Source organism: Convolutriloba macropyga, chromosome 11 (genome assembly GCF_964194025.1).
Source record: "Convolutriloba macropyga chromosome 11, txConMacr16.3, whole genome shotgun sequence".
Lineage (NCBI taxonomy): Eukaryota > Metazoa > Xenacoelomorpha > Acoela > Convolutidae > Convolutriloba > Convolutriloba macropyga.
This window is the reverse complement of record NC_134478.1, coordinates 50,922,380-50,941,644: the sequence shown is the minus strand read 5'-3', so window position 1 is coordinate 50,941,644 and position 19,265 is coordinate 50,922,380. Positions and strand designations below refer to the sequence as shown.

The window sequence follows — 19,265 nt, the reverse complement described above, 5'->3', positions numbered from 1 at the left end:
ACTCAGACTTATCAGCAGTGAATTTCAACAAATACGGATTTCTTTTCCCGAAATGCAAGAGTCTCTCAGCCAATTCCGTGTCTTTGGTGATGGCAGCGACCAGAACAGCAGCCGGTAAGAAGTCAAAAGTGTCAGCAGAAGGGAGTTCATTACACTTCAGAATGTCGAAGTCACTGTTTGGACCAAAATCTCGAAGAGCTTTATTCAGAGCGGCTCTTATGACTTCGAATTTGACGCTTCGTACATTGTCAACATTAGCCATCTCGCGGTATTTCCTAAAGTTCAGAATTTCATTGGAACATTTAAGATGAACTTGGGTTTATATACCAGCATAGATTAAGAAATCAATGATCCGTTATCAGTCTAGTAGAAAGCCATTACTTAGATACCGCAGAAAATTGTATGCCCACAAAAGTTCAATTGCACAACTAAAATTAATTTTCCCATTTTTAAAAAAAAATTGCCGTTCAACTTTTTTTTCTCATTTAGTCTATTTGCAGAGTGAAAAACTTAGTTAATATCACTAACAGCTTTCATCAATATAACTTACTCATGGTAAAGTTAAAACATAGCCGGCAGATTGCCAGAAAATAGCCGCAATAGATTCGTAGATCCGCCGTCTAAAAAAAACAGTAAAAAAGACAAACCAAAAAAATTCGTCTTTTCATTGAAGGCTGATCTGTTATATTTTGATTGAAAATCTGTATAAGTTTTCGCTGCCTCTATTAGCTGATATCAAATAACCTTCATTTAGAGTGACATACACCCATTTGACCTTATCTCTTTGAATTAAAGTAATAAAAGTCAATTTCAAAGTGAGGAGGTCATTTTTGAGAGTGAGGTAAGTCAAGTGTGACCAAAAATTTAATCACGCGCATGAACAAAAAAACTTGCTCCACTAAGGGCGAAAAATGACGTCACACATGCAATTTAGTTGAAATTGCATGAACGAATGAACTAAAAGTGGCTGTGACGTCATATGGTCGTAGCAAAAATCATGACGACGAAATAAAAAACATAGCCGGAAGAATTCCGGAAGCCACTCGGAGCGTCAAAACTTCACTAACCGTAATTGCAGCGGAAGCCACTACTTTTTGTATTAAACCATTAACTCACTGCCCCTCCAGGTCTGCTCTAAAAATTGGTGAAACTTAAACCACTGTCACCAAGAGGAACAAAATGCTGCAAAATTTTATATTACTGAAAACGTTTGGTAACGTTAAAAAATCCGAAATAATTAGAGTCGTCATAAAATTGATAGTCTAAAAAAGCTGACAGGATTATCAATTGCCCTCAAATAATTCATGATTCTAGTCTGAAAAAGATCGCGAAAGCAAACGGCAGATAATAATCTTAGAAACTAAGTTAAATCTTTAAATCTTTTAAATTTAAGAATAGAAAAAACCTATAATAAAACTTGCAATCACTGCAATTAAGACAAAATACAACACACACTTATTCCTTGTTATACATATGCTAGACAATATGATATCATACTAATTCAAATATTAAATTGATCATAGAAAAGACATAAGCAGCAGAAGAATATTCAAAGGCAAAAAATCGTTTAAATTAATACCAAGGCTGGAAGAAAGTTGAAGTAAATAGTCATAAGTGGAAATTTAGGAAAAGGCTTGCTATCAAACACTCAGTACTACCTTATGTTAAATGAAATCAATTGCAAACCGAAGAAATGATGAAAATCTAAGAAAAAGCTGAAATCATTCATTATTAACGACTGAAAAAATGAATATACCGAAAATAAATGTAGGTGCCAGGACAAAGCTAGAATGATACTAACTAGAATGTGAAGAATATGGGCACAATGTAAGGAACACTGTAACAAAAAGACATTCTTGATTTTTGAAAGTTAAAAATCAATCTAAAAAATTCAAGAAAAACAAATACATTTCATTGTTCGGCATTCAAGGCATAGAAAAGATAGCTAGACATCCGATACAATATGGGGATTATCCTGAGGAGAATAAAAAAAACAGGAAAAAGCAGAATTCAAAAATACGAAGCATTGAAACATTTTGCCAAAAAAATGGTCAAAAACATTTAAGACTGCAATTATGAAAAAGTTTTAACAGTTTTTCAAAAACTTAACGCCAAAAAATGATTGAATTTTTATTGAAACGAAATTAAAATCCCTCACGTTGAACAAAAAGACTATTTCTAGCAGTTACAACCAAAATACAAACAAAAAAACTGACGAAAATCGGAAAGAAACTACCAAAATCGGATTAGCATATGTAAAATTTTATAAAACAAAATTACATCCAGGTAGAAAGAGGCGCTGAGTATATGAATTATCAAATATCAAAGAGAAGTTGCCATATTAACTGATTTCTGACAAAAAAGACTGTTAAAAGATCCAATAATGACGAAATTAATAGAAAAAAAGGCAAAAATTAACTAAAAAATCAAGAAATCTGGGCCAATTTTCAACTTGAAACTTATTTTCAGGCTCTGCAAAACACTGTGGCATCAATTTCCGAGGTTGACATTTCAATATGGTATCGAATAAAATTTTATTTCTACAAGAAACCAAATTAAAAGCAAAAAAATTGGGCCACTTAGACGAAAAAACGGATAAAAACGGTTATCTATATGTGCCATTCAGTCAAAAACTACTTTTCAAAGTCAAAAAGTCATTCACTAAACGCAGCGCATGATCATTAAACTTCTCTCGCTCAGCGAAAATCTGTTCACCAAGACAGGTTTTCTCACTTTCGCTTTTAGGTCAAAATGCCGCGTGAACAAATCTACTTCCTGTAAAAAAGAAGACCGAGAGAAAATCAATACTCCTCTTCGAGTCGTAAAAAAACCAAGAGAAAGCCAATAATAGCCCCAGCTATCGCGGTGCGGCTATTAATAAAAATTCTGAGAAATAACACGTACTCTTTAATTTTTCTCGGCATTCTAGTTTTGCTTCATGAAATGATATAAAGTGAAAAAACTGCAAACTCACTTTGTGCGAGTGAACAAACTCAATCTGAAGAACACGGCATACATTGCTAGGCTAGGTTTGATCCCCAACACCTCAACCTCCTTCATAGTTGGCATTAATAGTGCCTCGCAAGATTTCACATCGGGAATGTTTCTCAGAACTCCCAAAAATGTATTGCAGTTCGGAACAACGTTATTATCCCTCATCATAGTTAATATCTTAAGCACAAAATTTTCGTAGCTCTGTCCGAACGACGTTGTTTGCGACCAACACCCCAAAATTGAGTTGTAAACTTCGGCATCGAAAGGAAACTGTTGTCCCAGGCAACGTTGAAATGTTTCGTAGGCCTCAACATTTTGTTGGTACTTCGCGAGAGCTTTGATCATTGCTGCATGGTCATCTGTTGATTTGGTTTCGATTGTCTCAAATATCTGCCGAGCAAGGCAGTTTATGTCCATGTTTCCTAAAATATACATGGCTTTTATATAATATTGCTATCCTGTATATAGAATTTTTAATGGAGTTGGTGGCAGAATATAGGATTAATACGTGCTGCTATCTTCTTTTGAGAGCATTAAAAAACTACTACTAATTTTGCGCTGAAATAGTTATTGCCGGGCTATTTTCACGATAAAATTCAACATCTACTAGATTTAGTTCTGATTGTAGCATTTTCCTGATTATCGCAAAAAGTTTGAATAATTTATGATGCAACGGCTGCGGTGAATCATTTTTAAATTTCAGAACTTTATTAAACTATGTAGCTCTTATTGAGGATTTAACAAGACAATGAAAGTGCTTAAAATAAAAACTTTTGCCTTCTGAAAAAAAACCAGTTCTTATTGGTCCTCCTCGAAGATTTTTTGCTTATCGACTTTTATCTAAACACTGTGCTCAATTTAAACAGCAGTTCAGAATTTGAAAAATTTTGATAAGTAGCACTGTTCCCTAAAGGATTGCACACAACAGTAAACCGTTGAACTTATGATTTACACCATCAGATTTGCATCCTGAATTATTTTTATTTTTTAAAAAAAATGCGATCAGGCATAAGGGAAACTCTCATGGAAAAGATAATGTTGAAGCTTTTCCTCCAAATGCTGAAAGGTCATTGCACAATTTATTACAGTTTTAATGGGAAAATGTTCCCTTTGGCTACTTTCTCTTAACACGTCTACCATTGGGATGGTGCTACGAAAATTTGCCGACAGGGCGTTTAACCGACAAGAAGAAAATGAGAATTTAGCCGACAGTTTTATCATTACTGGTCAAAAATCCTCATTGGTTAATAAATCAGTAGTTCGGTGGACCATTATCTTTGGTGTGTGGTCAGGTGGCCAATCAGAGCTTCAGAATTAATCTAGTAGCGCGTTTTACATTAATTGTCGGCTAAATTTCTGGTTTTTGGTTGTCGGCTAAAAGCCCTGTCGGCCACCCATTGGGATCTAGCTCATTCGCCAAGTGGCCAAGCGGTACCTCATGTTTCATACCAAATCACGAATCATTCATAATTATCTTACCTACAGGCTGTGCTTGCTCAGCCATGTTGTCAATATTGCTCACTAGACTATCTGCGGGGTTCATCTTTTGTGCCTGGTGAAGAGTTGAGGTCAGTTTGACTGGCACTGGCGTGGCCTCGCGGTCCACATTTCCAAAGTAGGCTAAAAGCTGGAACAACTGCGATCGCGCTCGGTCACTCAAAGCATCACGCTGAAACGTCATATTTACATACATTGGTTTCAAGGCCTTTTATTCCCTAATTTGTCCATAATTCCTAATTTGTTTGTTCATCAAAACAACCGGGTGACAAGTTAAGAAATGTACATGCGCGAATATGTAGTATGTACCTAAAGTACTTTAATACAAACGGAAAAGATCCATGGTATATTTACCATGAATGGGGGGCTATAGGTTATCTGACCACTAAGGTGGGGGGGGGGGGGGGGGTGGGGGGGCTATAATGGGAAAGACCCGAAGAAGTAAAGTACACGGTGGAGCAATTATACTGAAGAAGCAGGTGCCAATGTTTGTTTGCATATGTATTCATGTATTCAAAAAACATCAATCCATACATGTGCCCAATTGAAAGATCGAAAAATATTTATGAAGGACCAATACAACCCAAGGTAGAGATCTGCGGTAATGTGATGAGCCAAACACATGAAAATCACTCTGAGAATCGGTTGATAAAAACTTCACTTACTGAAACTGTTCTTTAATAACATCTTTGCTAATATAAATGTTCAATTTTTAGTAAACGTCTTTTTTTCTAAGTTGAGACTGAAACATTTTTTTTTCTAAGTTGAGACTGAATGACCGATTACCACTTAGTCAATCAGTACTTTTAAGGTGGATAGCGCTCATCCAAAACCGCTCTAAATAAGCCAACAGTTAATTCCAACACTCTGTTTATCACCGCACTGTGAAACAACTAAATATCCATTTGTGTATAGTTTCAATTATGTCTTAAAACAACTAATATCTCACTACAAGTCTTTTCAAATTCAATGCAAAACAAAATTCATTAAATCTGCATTTCCATGGCAATCATATCTCTTCTCTGAGCTGATAAGATTTTAAAACTCAAAACACAAACTCGCAAATAAACTTAAATTTCACTGCCATCGGAAGTCATAACCTTGACCAACTTTGAGAAACTGCTTATTATCCTTCATTGATAGCTAATAAAATCAAGAACAAGCAAGTTTAAAAGCACTCAAAATGCGCAATTTTCCATTAGATCCCATTAAAAAAACGCCAGAAGCAAACTTAAAATTAGCTTGTTTTGAGCAAGTTTACGTACTCTGCAAGGCAACTTCGAACTTTTGGCTAAGTTTCCAGCCACTAAGCAGTTCTCAATGAACAGCCGCAATTTAAAGCATTCAAAACCCTTAACATAACTAACCCGACAAAATAAAAACATGACGCACAGATTGCCCGAAAATAGCCACTGCTGACCCCTTTGCCGTCCATTGGGAATAAAATAGACAAAATAAACAGTCTAAAATAAACAAAACTAATAAGCCTATTCGGTTTAATACTGATATAAATTAGATTTATATCTCGAGAAATTTGATATTCAACCACCGAGCTTTATCGGTTGATCTCGTTTTTTACCTTGACGTAACCAAAGCCACTGGGCCTGATAACATCGGCAACATAATCCTGAAAAATCTTCGTTTTCTGTTAAAGTCCTTAATGCTTATTTTCCTAACTTGTATAAACAAACGCAAATATTCACAGCTGTGGAAGAAATGAGATGTCAGTCCAATCTTCAAGGACGGAGATAAATCTGATCGACCAATCAACTTGCTGTTCAACATATCCAAAGTCTTTGAAAGAGTTGTGTTCGACAAAAATCTACAACTTCCTGTCCACGAACTCGTTTGGTTTTCGAAACAACCGCTCGGCAGTAAAACAACTCCTCCTCTTTGTTAAAATTTCACGAGAATTGTTTCATGATTCTCAAGAGAATGACGAATTACATGTCTTGTATCTCAATTTCAGAAACGCTTTCGACTCATTTCCTCATCAAAAACTTGTGGACAAACTAAAGCACGGACTAGGAGGAAAACTACTTAACATGATAGGTAGTTACTTGTCGCATTCAGACTTCAAAGTGTAAAGATAAGTGACGCCTCATCTCCATACATTCCTGTCACCAGTGGTGTTCAACAAGGGTCTATACTAGGTCCCGTTCTTTATCGTTTACGTGAACGACTGTTGTAATGTAGTAACCCTCACTACTCCTTACGCTTATGCAGTCGGCTTCAAATTAATATCAAACTCAGCTACACACCTACAACATGACATTAATCAAATCAGCAAATGGATCACAGAAAATAAAATGAATCTCAATGCCTAAAAATGTTCTAGCCTGAGCCTCCGAGGAAGTTTTGAAGCTAGATAAGAATCAACGAGACCTTGGTGATCTGATTAGCAAAAATCTGATGTAGAGTTTGAATTGTAACACTCGACTCAACAAGGCTTGGCGAGCGTTCTATCTCTTAAAACGTAAAATCGCAAACTGGAAAGCGAAACTGAACGCCTATACCGTCTACATTGTTACTGTCGTAGCCTAAGCATCTCGAGTTGGTACGCCAGTAAGGGAGATATGAAAGCGCTAGAACGGCTACAAAAAAGCTACATTGTGGATTATGAACTATCCATCAGACAATACATACAAAGAACGACATGAACGACTCAAGCTACTCCTTGTGTCACTCTACTTCGAGTTACATGACCTTCTTTTCCTCCTCGATATACTCGCGAACAAATACGACTACGACTTTTCTGAACAAATACGAGGGATTGTAACAAAGACGAGACAAGGCACAAAAAACGAGTTCGCAGTGAAAAAACGAAGACTAAAGAAAGCAGATTGCAAAATCTTTGAGCGCACACTACACTTGTTGAACATCTTGCAGCGTAAATTAATATCCAACGCAGATATTATCAACAAGAAAACTCTCACCGATAAATATTGGCGAAAGTTTCTACAGTAAAATGAAAATGATTCCTGTTCATGGCGTATTTTATGCCTCTGTGGAAATTGCAGACCAATGCCCAGCTCAAACTCTAATAATCAAAACTCGCGCTAACTTTAAACTTCTGTCAATAACCCGTGGATTTGTACCAAGGAGTCAGAATTACTACTACTAATTAAAATTTGAACTTTCACTGCTAGAAATTCACTGCTTTTCTGAAGTTTATTTAATGAATTCTGAACCAGCCTTTAATTAAGGGGGAGAGAGAGAGAGAGAGAGAGAGAGAGACATAAAGCAAATAAAAAAGCAAATGTTTTTCGTTTGTGCCCCCCCCACCCAGTACCTTATCCATCCCCACTTAAAGAGCACGTGTCATTACATAGTAAATCGTTATGTAAAAATATGGCACGTATTCACCAGGAGGTTTGAACAGATAAGCCAAACAACCGAGGGATGGCCAGTCAATTGAAAACTGCTTTACGAGTAGGAATACCCAAGGGGCTCCAAATGCTTTTATTCAAGTAAACTGGGGTCTCTTCCCCAGCTTACTGGGTTCACATTATTTGCTCCCCCACGACGCACGTGCCATATTTTTACATAATGATTTACTTAGTAATGAGACGCGCTCTGTAACTGGTGGGAGCATAACATACTGGGGGGGCACAAACGGAAAAGATCCGTTAAGCGCTCCTTTCCGTCTGTCCCCCACAACAGTGGGTGCATATTGTTTGCAGCCACCAGGCGCACGTGAAATATTTTACATAATGATTTACTAAGTAATGGCACGCGCTGTAACGGGAGGTTGATAATGTACTGGGGCACATACGGGATAGATCCAAGTTAACACAAAGATCTAAATCGAAAAACGACAGCAATTTTTGCACACTTTACACTCCACTCCGTAGTATTTTGCCGCCAATGAAGTTGAGCTGCTTTAAACTTCTGTCAATAACCCGTGGATTTGTACCAAGGAGTCAGAATTACTACTACTAATTAAAATTTGAACTTTCACTGCTAGAAATTCACTGGTTTTCTGAAGTTTATTTAATGAATTCTGAACCAGCCTTTAATTAAGGGAGAGAGAGAGAGACATAAAGCAAATAAAAAAGCAAATGTTTTTCGTTTGTGCCCCCCCCCCCACCCAGTACCTTATCCATCCCCACTTAAAGAGCACGTGTCATTACATAGTAAATCATTATGTAAAAATATGGCACGTATTCACCAGGAGGTTTGAACAGATAAGCCAAACAACCGAGGGATGGCCAGTCAATTGAAAACTGCTTTACGAGTAGGAATACCCAAGGGGCTCCAAATGCTTTTATTCAAGTAAACTGGGGTCTCTTCCCCAGCTTACTGGGTTCACATTATTTGCTCCCCCACGACGCACGTGCCATATTTTTACATAATGATTTACTTAGTAATGAGACGCGCTCTGTAACTGGTGGGAGCATAACATACGGGGGGGGGGGGGGGCACAAACGGAAAAGATCCGTTAAGCGCTCCTTTCCGTCTGTCCCCCACAACAGTGGGTGCATATTGTTTGCAGCCACCAGGCGCACGTGAAATATTTTACATAATGATTTACTAAGTAATGGCACGCGCTGTAACGGGAGGTTGATAATGTACTGGGGCACATACGGGATAGATCCAAGTTAACACAAAGATCTAAATCGAAAAACAACAGCAATTTTTGCACACTTTACACTCCACTCCGTAGTATTTTGCCGCCAATGAAGTTGAGCTGCTTTAAATTCTGTCTGAATGAGAGCATTTTAATCTCGCAAAAATCAGGATTTCAAAGAATGGAAAAACTTTAAAATGATTACACGAAAAAATGGTAAGACGAGAATTGCGTCATACAAATATGCATTAACACCAGCGGGACTAAAATAATTGCTGGAACTTTGTTTGAGAGCAATTTATAAGCGTCACCTAAGAAACTGGAAGGTCAACTAGAAAGACAAATATAAACTACCAACTCAAAACAGTCTTCACAATTTGAGACTAACTTTTTTATTTGACAGCTTCTCATAAAACTGCACAGCTTCTTCCACTTTTTGTGTCAACACAAAATACTCAATTTTCTCGTTCAAACTGAAACTTTTGGCTATCATATCAATTCTGTCTCCATCGTAAAACATATCGTCAATCCAGCCAATTTTGTTCAGCTTTTTAATTCCACCTTTGAGCTCGATTTGAAACGGGTGAGGGTAAAGGGATTCGATTTTGGGTATGGCAGTGTCCATATGAAATAGTTGAGGCATGTTTCGGAATACCATATCGGCTGCTGCTTCTCCGAATGAGTGGGCTGCTTTGAATTCCTCTCTGTCTCGCTCAGTGTATGGTAAGAGATAAGGGTCGTCAATGTACTCGTACCCATGTCCTGACAAACGGAAACTTTATCTCGTAACTAATTTCATCAAATAAGTCCGCAAGAGAGAAAAACACAAATGCATAAACTATATTGAAAAGTTATCAATTTTTGTTACAGAAAGTGTACATTAATTACACCCCTTAGGACATCAAATCAACAGTAGGTTCCATATAGGTGCAAGTATAACATGGAGCCAACAAATCTAAAGACCTAAAAACTTTGTTCTAGTTGCTTCATTTTTTTTGTTCAGATATTTAGTAACAAATTTTCTTCTAGACTAAAACCATCCCCATAGCTTTAGGTCATGTGTTAACCTGAACCTTCCTAAAATTCATACAAAAGCTAAAAAAAACTTTAATGCTACAATTTATCATCGGTTCAATTTTGTCAAAAATTTCTCTGTCCAAAATTCTCCAGATTTCTGACTGTAGCCTACTACCAAAAATAAAGTTGCCTAATTTATAAAATTCCAAGAAATTTTTAAAGTTAGAGCATTTTAATTTTTAATGGGGGCGTTGTCTTTTTACGATTCCATGAGTTATGGTGACTTTTTTAAAGGTGTTTTTCTCATCAATTTTGGCACGTAAAAGTACTTTTGGCAGTATTTTTTTACCATCTGAACAAATATTAGACTTTGATATTTTGAGCTAATTTTGCCTTGTTAAAAGTTTTATTAGCACTTTTTAACGTGTTGTTCAATTTTAATTTATAGCAATGGGGATCTTTTCATGGTTCAAGTTAGGTTTTTAGTGTATTTGGAGATTTTCTTTTAAAATTTTGTGTTAGGAAATCCATTGCAGGCAGGCTTTTTGTAGGACACTGATCGAGCAGAGAAAAGTTTTAAATAGTTGTCTCAGTGGAATTGATGGGAAGCACCATTTAGCATTTCTTAGCAAATTTTGTGAACAAAAAATTTCATTATTTTTCTTTGTTTTCTCAGTTTGTACCGTTTTGTAGTTTAAGTGTTTTTGGCAATTGTTGTTTCGGAGTCCCAACTTGTGATAAAATTTACTCAGATTTTGTATCATATTTTATCATTTTTGTTCTTCCATTATTTTTTTTCTATATTTCATGTTTTCAAAACAATCATACAATCATAAACATCAGTATAGGCACGTGAAAATCCATGTTTTTTTAAAGATCAGTTCACACAGATCTGTAACGTTTTTCGCGATATGTGACGTGAAATTGGAGTGGTGATCGGATCTTGCCAAAACAGAAAATTGAGCGAAAAAGCGAGTGGTTTGGCGAAGTGAATTTTTGAACCTCCAATTTTGAATTGGAGTGAAAAAAAATGGAAAATAAACAAATTGTCGGGTTTTTGAGAGCTAATTTTTGATCATCTGCGGCAATTTAGCGATTTTTTTAATGATTTTTTTAGCAAATGGTATTCAAAGCTGTTTCCTAGACAGCCCAGGGTCATATTTTTTGGTTTTATCAATGGAAATTTTTTTGAATTGTTTCAGGCCCTGTTCTGCTATGTTTATTTAATTTTATGCTTATTCAAGCCCAATTTGAATCTTTCCAAAATTACGATTGAGCTATAGTAAAAATTCCTATTGAGCTATAGTAAAAACAGTAGGGGCTACGCGCTGAAGAAATCACTTTTCTGTCTTTTTTAGTCAACAGATGTTTCGGAAAAAGATGAGATCTGTACTAGTCGAATTATTTTCTATTGTTTTCACAAACCTACGGGCAATTTCAAAAAAATATCGTGTGTGTCCAAAAAATTAGTTTTAAAAAAACTTTCAAATTCTATAGGGAAAGATTAATACAACACTTTAAGGCTTAAGAAATTTCCTTGCATGTTGGAAACGTTCGTGTCCGAAAAATAATCTTTAAAATAACTTTCAAATTCTATAGGGAAAAATTAATACACAATTTTCAGGCTTAAAAGCTTTCCTTGAATGTTCAAAACGTGCGTGTTCGGAAAATTATTTTTGAAAAAAATTTCAACTTCAATAGGGAAAAATTAGTACACAATTTTCAGGCTTAACTGCTTACCTTGCATGTTCGAAACGTGCGTGTTCGAAAAATTATTTTTGAAATAACTTTCAGATTCTATAGTGAAAAATTACTACACAATTTTCAGGCTTAACAGCTTTCCTTGCATGTTCGAAACGTTCGTGTCCCAAAAAATATATTTGAAATAACTTTCAAATTATATAAGGAAAAATTAATACACAATTTTCAGGCTTAACAGCTTTCCTTGCAGGTTGGAAACGCGTTTTCGAAAAAATATTTTAGGAATAACTTTCAAATTCTATAGGGAAAAACTAATACACAATTTTCAGGCTTAACAGCTTTCCTTGCATGTTCGACACGTGCGTGTTCGAAAAATTATTTTTGAAATAACTTTCAAATTCTATAGAGAAAAAATGATAAACAAATTTTCAGGCAGAACAGCTTTCCTTGCATGTTCGAAAGGTGCCCATTTGAAAATTTATTTTTGAATTAACTTACAAATTCTATAGGGAAAAACTAATACACAATTTTCAGGCTTAACAGCTTTCCTTGCATTCAAATTCTACAGTGAGAACATTAACACAAAATTTTTAGGCTGAACAGCTTTTCTTGCAATTACAGTGAAAGATTATAAGGCAAAGGTGGGAACGTTTATCTTTTGGAAAATCAATTTAAAAAACAGCCAGCAAATTACCGGAAAATAGCCTCCGTTGACGCGCTTGGCGCACATCGGGATGGAAACAGAAAAGGAAGAAATAAAAGTTGACATAGTTTTTCCCTAAGTATCAACTATGAAACGGAGTGACAGAACACATAAAACAATTGACAGCATTCGCAAAATCTAAGAAACAAAAGTTTTTGATATTAAGAGTAAAATTCGTTTAGAAATTTCAGTTTTGAACTGAAAAAAAGATTTACTCAAAAAATGTCCAGCTAAATCGCCAGTTGAATATATCATTAATAAGACAAAGGGACAGAAAAACTTAACCACGAAAAAACTGCAAAAACTATTGAAAGAAATATTTCAAAGGAAGTTGTGTCAAAAACATGAAAACCGTAGATATGAATCAAGCCCTTTAAATCGATTCCAATTGTGCCCATAAGGGAGATACGTAGAGCTTTCCATAATGACGCTGAGTTATAGAACAAACAGAAGAGCGACAAAAGAGAAAACAAAAAAAATAATAAACAAAACATGAAAAATTGCACCACTTTGAGCCCAAAAACACATAAAAATGATCTTTTAACCTTAAATTAAGGCCATTCCAGCAGCTGTACCACTCTAAGCACTTGAAGGACTACCAAAGCCCACTTTGGGCCTCTAATGAAACTTAATGCCCTCTAGGCCTTAACTGTTTATCCCGTTTTGAAAAATGTGTAAAAACGTCTTACAAAAAAGACGGAGGAGGAGAAAGAGAAGAGAAAACGAAAAAATAATAGTTAAACTTATACGAATTTGAAGTAGTCTAAACGTTACAACGGCTCAATTTCAATTCAGAGTAGTAAATTATTATGAACTAACCTGAAAAGAGAGCCATTGAGACCCCTCATTAAAGAGACTAAATAACGAAACAAGAAGAATACCCACAAAAGCAAGCAATTTTTTTTAAAAAATCACTGATAATTTATGAACACATATAGCGTCTAAGTCTAGGAAACCAGTATTTACCTATTTCGCGATTTAAAAAACTGCAACTATGCTTTATAAACAGAAGTCAAAATGCAGCACGTGAAAAAAATACTCTGAAAAACCAAAGATCTGTATGAACCTTTTTCCCAATTGAATTTAAAGCAGTTGGAAACAACACCACGCACTACTCACTTCTCTTGCAATTTCTGCGTTATTAAAATCAGTACTCAGATTTGATTTCTCATTGACAAAAGGCAGAAGCAAAGCAGGACGTCATGAAATACAATCCAAAGAATTGAAAATAAAACTCAGTACTGTACCTGAACGGCAGATCAGTTCAGCAAAGCCAGCCAAAGCAAAAACAATATTAACAGTTGAGAGGCTAACCTAATCAAAAAAACTAAAAAAATATAATCAATGCTAAAACTCATGAAGATCTTACCCTCAAGGCCAAATTTGATCCATTTAAATATACCCATTAACAGACGCACGAGCCTTGAAAGAAGTTTCTTGGCCAATAAAAACACAATGAAAGGAGAGAACTATGACGAAACCTTGATGTTTACTGAAGTGTCTCAGTTAGTAATATTAAACCATTTTTGTATCTCTGAAATCTGCCCACTAACCCAACTGCAAGACCTAAGCAAGTTTCATTGGCCCGTAAAGATGGAAACACAAGAAAATGACAAAAAATTTGATTAATAATGCAAATTTAAAAGAAATGTTGCTAAAATTTGATATTAAATTCTCCACAACTACTTCATTGTCCCCGAGGCTATCCAGTAATCCAAATTCAAGCCTTAAAACGTTAAATTGGCTAATAAAGATTGAAAAACTAGGAACAAAAATTTTCAAAAATTCAAAATTGCAAACTTCATGAAAAAATTGATGACGAATTTTGTAAAGTTAAACTGTTAAAAACCATCCATTGCCACCAGAAAACATGCGATAACTATGAAACGGAGTGACAGAACACATAAAACAATTGACAGCATTCGCAAAATCTAAGAAACAAAAGTTTTTGATATTAAGAGTAAAATTCGTTTAGAAATTTCAGTTTTGAACTGAAAAAAAGATTTACTCAAAAAATGTCCAGCAAAATCGCCAGTTGAATATATCATTAATAAGACAAAGGGACAGAAAAACTTAACCACGAAAAAACTGCAAAAACTATTGAAAGAAATATTTCAAAGGAAGTTGTGTCAAAAACATGAAAACCGTAGATATGAATTAAGCCCTTTAAATCGATTCCAATTGTGCCCATAAGGGAGATACGTAGAGCTTTCCATAATGACGCTGAGTTATAGAACAAACAGAAGAGCGACAGAAGAGAAAACAAAAAAAATAATAAACAAAACATGAAAAATTGCACCACTTTGAGCCCAAAAACACATAAAAATGATCTTTTAACCTTAAATTAAGGCCATTCCAGCAGCTGTACCACTCTAAGCACTTGAAGGACTACCAAAGCCCACTTTGGGCCTCTAATGAAACTTAATGCCCTCTAGGCCTTAACTGTTTATCCCGTTTTGAAAAATGTGTAAAAACGTCTTACAAAAAAGACGGAGGAGGAGAAAGAGAAGAGAAAACGAAAAAATAATAGTTAAACTTATACGAATTTGAAGTAGTCTAAACGTTACAACGGCTCAATTTCAATTCAGAGTAGTAAATTGTTATGAACTAACCTGAAAAGAGAGCCATTGAGACCCCTCATTAAAGAGACTAAATAACGAAACAAGAAGAATACCCACAAAAGCAAGCAATTTTTTTTAAAAAATCACTGATAATTTATGAACACATATAGCGTCTAAGTCTAGGAAACCAGTATTTACCTATTTCGGGATTTAAAAAACTGCAACTATGCTTTATAAACAGAAGTCAAAATGCAGCACGTGAAAAAAATACTCTGAAAAACCAAAGATCTGTATGAACCTTTTTCCCAATTGAATTTAAAGCAGTTGGAAACAACACCACGCACTACTCACTTCTCTTGCAATTTCTGCGTTATTAAAATCAGTACTCAGATTTGATTTCTCATTGACAAAAGGCAGAAGCAAAGCAGGACGTCATGAAATACAATCCAAAGAATTGAAAATAAAACTCAGTACTGTACCTGACCGGCAGATCAGTTCAGCAAAGCCAGCCAAAGCAAAAACAATATTAACAGTTGAGAGGCTAACCTAATCAAACAAACTAAAAAAATATAATCAATGCTAAAACTCATGAAGATCTTACCCTCAAGGCCAAATTTGATCCATTTAAATATACCCATTAACAGACGCACGAGCCTTGAAAGAAGTTTCTTGGCCAATAAAAACACAATGAAAGGAGAGAACTATGACGAAACCTTGATGTTTACTGAAGTGTCTCAGTTAGTAATATTAAACCATTTTTGTATCTCTGAAATCTGCCCACTAACCCAACTGCAAGACCTAAGCAAGTTTCATTGGCCCGTAAAGATGGAAACACAAGAAAATGACAAAAAATTTGATTAATAATGCAAATTTAAAAGAAATGTCGCTAAAATTTGATATTAAATTCTCCAGAACTACTTCATTGTCCCCGAGGCTATCCAGTAATCCAAATTCAAGCCTTAAAACGTTAAATTGGCTAATAAAGATTGAAAAACTAGGAACAAAAATTTTCAAAAATTCAAAATTGCAAACTTCATGAAAAAATTGATGACGAATTTTGTAAAGTTAAACTGTTAAAAACCATCCATTGCCACCAGAAAACATGCGATAACCTATTATCAATCCCCAAAGAGTTTCTCTGGTCCCTGGGCCTGAAAAAGAGACAAACGTTGCTGAAATTCCTCTAATACAATTGAAAACAATTGCATTGTCACTAAAAACTATACCGTAACCTGCTATAGAACTGTACAGCAGGTTGAAAGACTCCTGAGGTTGGAGGAACTATAAGATAAGTTTCAAAAAACTAAAATTCAAATTGTCTAAAAAAATTGCGAAGTTCGTGATATTAAAATCTTGAGGACCCTTCCAAGGCGCGAATCAACTACACATTAACATATCATCAAACCCTGGAGGAGGTTACCTGCTCATGGGGACAGAAACACTCAAAAAACTTTCAAAAAACCCTGAAAACCTTTAGTTTTACCAAAATTCGTGAAAAAATCGTGAAAATCTTTTTATTGCCACTAGAAAATACGCACTAACCTGTTATCAAACTCCAGAGTTTGGCTCCTTGATCCCGAGGCTGCAAAAACACAAAAGAATGACAAACATTTAAAAAACTTGAAAAAATTCCAAAAAATTAGCATTATTTTGCGCGTTTTCCTTTGCAATACCAAAACATATAGCTCTTAAAATGGCTAAAAAAAAGTAATTATATCTTGCAAAAGACCTTTATGGACTTCTAGAAACGGCTGTTTAAGACCAATAAAACCAAAATCTCTATAAATTACAAGAAACTTGAAAAATTGTGCCAATTTGGACCGAAAACTCCTAAAATGACTTTTTAACGTTGAAATAAGGCATTCACAGCAGCTGCACCACTCTAAGCACTTGAAGGACTACTAAAGCCAGCTTTCGGCCTCTAGTGAATTTAATGCCCACTGGGCCTTACCTGTTTATCCCGTTTCGAAAGATCAAAGTCATGAAAAATGTGTAAAAACATCTTACAAAAAAGACGGAGGAGGAGAAAGAGAAAACGAAAAATAGTTAAACTTATAAGAAGTTGAAGTAGTCTAAACGCTACAACGGTTCAATTTCAATTCAAATCAGTAAATTATCAGCGCACCAATACAATCCAATTCTTGGATTATAAAAAAGCCTTAACATTTGTTAAAAAAAGTCAGCACACCAATACAATTCAAATTCTTTGAATTGTAAAAAGGAGAGCGCCTCAATAATAGCCGTTGAGAGGCTGACGGCGGCTATTATTTAGTTGTAATTGAACATCAAAATTAAAAGTTTTAAGAGATAATTAGCATTCGAACTAGAGCATGCAGCAATCTTAATAAGAAAATTTTGCGTTGAACGCCTGAGTTAAGTTGATTTTTATCGAACTCACTGATACTAAGTCTTCAAGCAGATCAGTTTAGGAAAACAATAGCTTACGCTGAACCTAAAACATGAGTGCAATAATCTTAAGGTGATTGTAGAAAATACAGTTGAGCTATTGTTTGAGCTTAAGAGTCTATTTTTGTGACCAGGCTATAGAGTAGTGAATAAGAAACGAAAGAACAGTTGTAAAGCTCCGACGTTTAATTCCTTTTTCGCAATTTCTGCATATCGATTCTAGGTTAATTTTGTCAAATATCTGAAATCCTAACGTCAGCGTGACCTCAGTTTTATGTTCTTCGCTAAAAGGAATTTTAAAAATGCACTCCTAGAGCAACAAAATTGTGTGCTACTGTATTGGTTTATCAAATAAGGAAATATTGTAAATTTTTGGAAATTTATACCCCCATGGTTTTTTTCTTTGCACAAAATCACTGCTCAAAGTTGTTTTGATACCATCATTTTTCAGTATGAAATGCAATCTGTTTCGCGTGAAAAGAATTAAAATAATTTTTACGAGCCTTTTTACGAATTGGTATGCATAACTATGAGATCTGTCAAGTTCACTGTTTTCCTAAACCTTCTTGCCTACGTTATTGTACAAATGACAATACTAACAGTTCAATCACTGGTTATTACCGTTCTCGAGGTGAATAATTCTGGGAAGTGAAACTTTGGCTGAAAACGGTCATTTTTCCTAAGTTTTGAGGAAAAACTGCTAGTATTCCTTATGACGAGTTTCAAAAATGCTAATAGTTTGGCATTTGTCAAAATTATTAGTTTCTAGTTAACCAATATCCACGAACACGAATCTCTTAAAAAATTATATAACATCAGTCTATTCGTGATCAACTGCTGTTTTAACTAGTTTCAATTAAACTGAAAAAAAAATCCAATGGGTAGGATGTCATGAATTAATTTCAGACATTTTCAGCGGCCAGTTCCGTTCCGAATCCATCCAGCTATGTTTTTAAAATCTTACCTGTGGGATCTTCTCCGACAGTTGCTGCAAGAGCCTCCAGTAATTCAGTTGGGCCTCTCTTGATTTTATACGGGATCTTTGGCGGTCTTATAGCACGATTATTAACACCAACTGAGCAATCTCTTTTCACAAAACAATTGCTCGGTAGTTCAAGTTTTGTCACGTGGAGTAATACAAAACTGTGTTTGTATCTGTCAAGTACAAGACTGTTCTTCAATAGAGAGGGTTTCAGTCTGACACGAGACGATATTAGCATTTTCAATTGTCTGGAAATATAATTGATTTGGTCAGCCAATAATATCTAAACTTTCCCAAAGACGAGTAAGAAGAACATAACCAACTAACATCGGAACAATTGCTCTCGAACGACTAGCGGGAGCTCTAATACATTGCAGCCTAATTCAGTCGTCTGTTTCAAAATGTGAATGAGAGAAATTTAGATCGTGCAAAACGCAAAAAACCAAGAGCATAAAAGTCACTCGAAAAATCAAAATGGTTACAAAGACAATTAAAAAGACACGTTTGTATAATTAAAGTGAACGTCAAAAGTAAGAAAGCACTCATTATTTTTATGAAAAATTTAATTTCGACGCAAAATTTTTCCATTTTACAATCAAATTTTGAAGAAAATCTTTACACCATTGATCCCCTGCACTTAGGAGTCTTGCCTACTCATGAAATTCAGATCATACGCAATGATAACTTACCAGATACCCCACTGTAAAGTTGACGAACTCCGTCCGAGCCTCACAGTAAAAAAGAAGTTACCTGAAAATCTGATGTTTTTACGTTTGTTCAACTATAATTGAACTTGCATTTGATTTTGTGACAACTTTCTTTTCCTTGTGAGAC

General features: G+C 35.2%; 1 protein-coding gene across 1 annotated transcript in view; it reads right to left on the bottom strand.

Moving 5' to 3' along the window:
- LOC142349834 (small ribosomal subunit protein mS39-like) overlaps nucleotides 1–18,710 on the bottom strand; it is a 34,102-nt gene extending 15,392 nt beyond the window's left edge. Inside the window, exons 1-5 of the mRNA XM_075401637.1 lie at nucleotides 18,414–18,710; nucleotides 9,450–9,823; nucleotides 4,474–4,663; nucleotides 2,975–3,416; nucleotides 3–275 (exon numbers count right to left, since the gene is read on the bottom strand). Coding sequence (XP_075257752.1) covers nucleotides 3–275; nucleotides 2,975–3,416; nucleotides 4,474–4,663; nucleotides 9,450–9,823; nucleotides 18,414–18,669 — 1,535 coding nt within the window. The 5' untranslated portion in view covers nucleotides 18,670–18,710. The remainder of the gene's footprint in view (nucleotides 1–2; nucleotides 276–2,974; nucleotides 3,417–4,473; nucleotides 4,664–9,449; nucleotides 9,824–18,413) is intronic.
- Nucleotides 18,711–19,265: the final 555 nt, after the last annotated feature.